This window comes from Gekko japonicus, unplaced genomic scaffold (assembly GCF_001447785.1).
Source record: "Gekko japonicus isolate JY-2015 unplaced genomic scaffold, Gekko_japonicus_V1.1 scaffold1636, whole genome shotgun sequence".
In the NCBI taxonomy this organism is placed as follows: Eukaryota; Metazoa; Chordata; class Lepidosauria; order Squamata; family Gekkonidae; genus Gekko; species Gekko japonicus.
Window position 1 is genome coordinate 221,983 of NW_015176023.1, and position 825 is coordinate 222,807.

The window sequence follows — 825 nt, forward strand, 5'->3', positions numbered from 1 at the left end:
GGCGCTGCTCTGAGCGCTCTCTCCCTCCCTCCCTCTCTCTCGTCCAATGTTAGTGGTGATGGTGAATGGAGACCACCGCATTGGGATCTTTGCCAAGAGAGCCATCCAGGCAGGCGAGGAGCTCTTCTTTGACTACAGGTGAGGGTGCCTTTTGGGTCTCCTGCAGCAGGCAGCTGGTGAGAGGTGGCGGCTGCGGACTGCAAAAGGGTCCCTCTTCCCGCAGGTACAGCCAGGCAGATGCACTCAAGTATGTCGGCATAGAACGAGAGACGGACATCATGTAATCGCTGCCGCTGACCCGCCGCGTCCGGACCCGCCCTGCTTCCCTCGCCGCTGTGTGTGTCGTGAAAGCCTCCTTCTGCCCAGGGCTGCCTCTCCTGCGGGGGGGGGGGAGGGGCCCGGTGGGCCCTTCTCCCGGGGAGCTCTGGTGAACGGCTGTTGGCAGGACGGGCAGGACCAGGCCTTGGGCTGAAGCCCACCGTGCAGCGGACTGGCGGGGGGTGTGCGTGCGGGCACGCTGGGCTTTAGCCGTCTCCACTGGCCCTTTGCAAGACTGAGGAGCAGCAGGTCTTCCTTTCCTCTGGACACCACGCTGTGGGCGGAAGCAGGGAGAGTCCCATCCTCCGTGAACCTCTCTGCCAGGGAAAGTGGATTGTGGGCTGCCCTGCAAGAGGCTCTTTGGGGCAAGGAATGTGCAGCCTGAGAGGCCAGGGATGGGTTTTGGTACAAAGGAGGGCGTGACCTTGTGGGAGAAGAGAAAGGACGTGTGCGTGCCTGCACGCGGGGTGGGGGTGGGGGTCATCTGCTCCCAGACGCTACCTGATT

The 825-nt window shown here is 63.3% G+C and overlaps 1 protein-coding gene across 1 annotated transcript in view; it reads left to right on the plus strand.

Moving 5' to 3' along the window:
* The window catches only part of EZH1 (enhancer of zeste 1 polycomb repressive complex 2 subunit), a 39,771-nt gene extending 39,413 nt beyond the window's left edge, over positions 1-358 (plus strand). The window contains exons 18-19 of the mRNA XM_015426591.1: positions 54-138; positions 224-358. Coding sequence (XP_015282077.1) covers positions 54-138; positions 224-284 — 146 coding nt within the window. The 3' untranslated portion in view covers positions 285-358. The remainder of the gene's footprint in view (positions 1-53; positions 139-223) is intronic.
* The last annotated feature ends 467 nt before the right edge of the window (positions 359-825 follow it).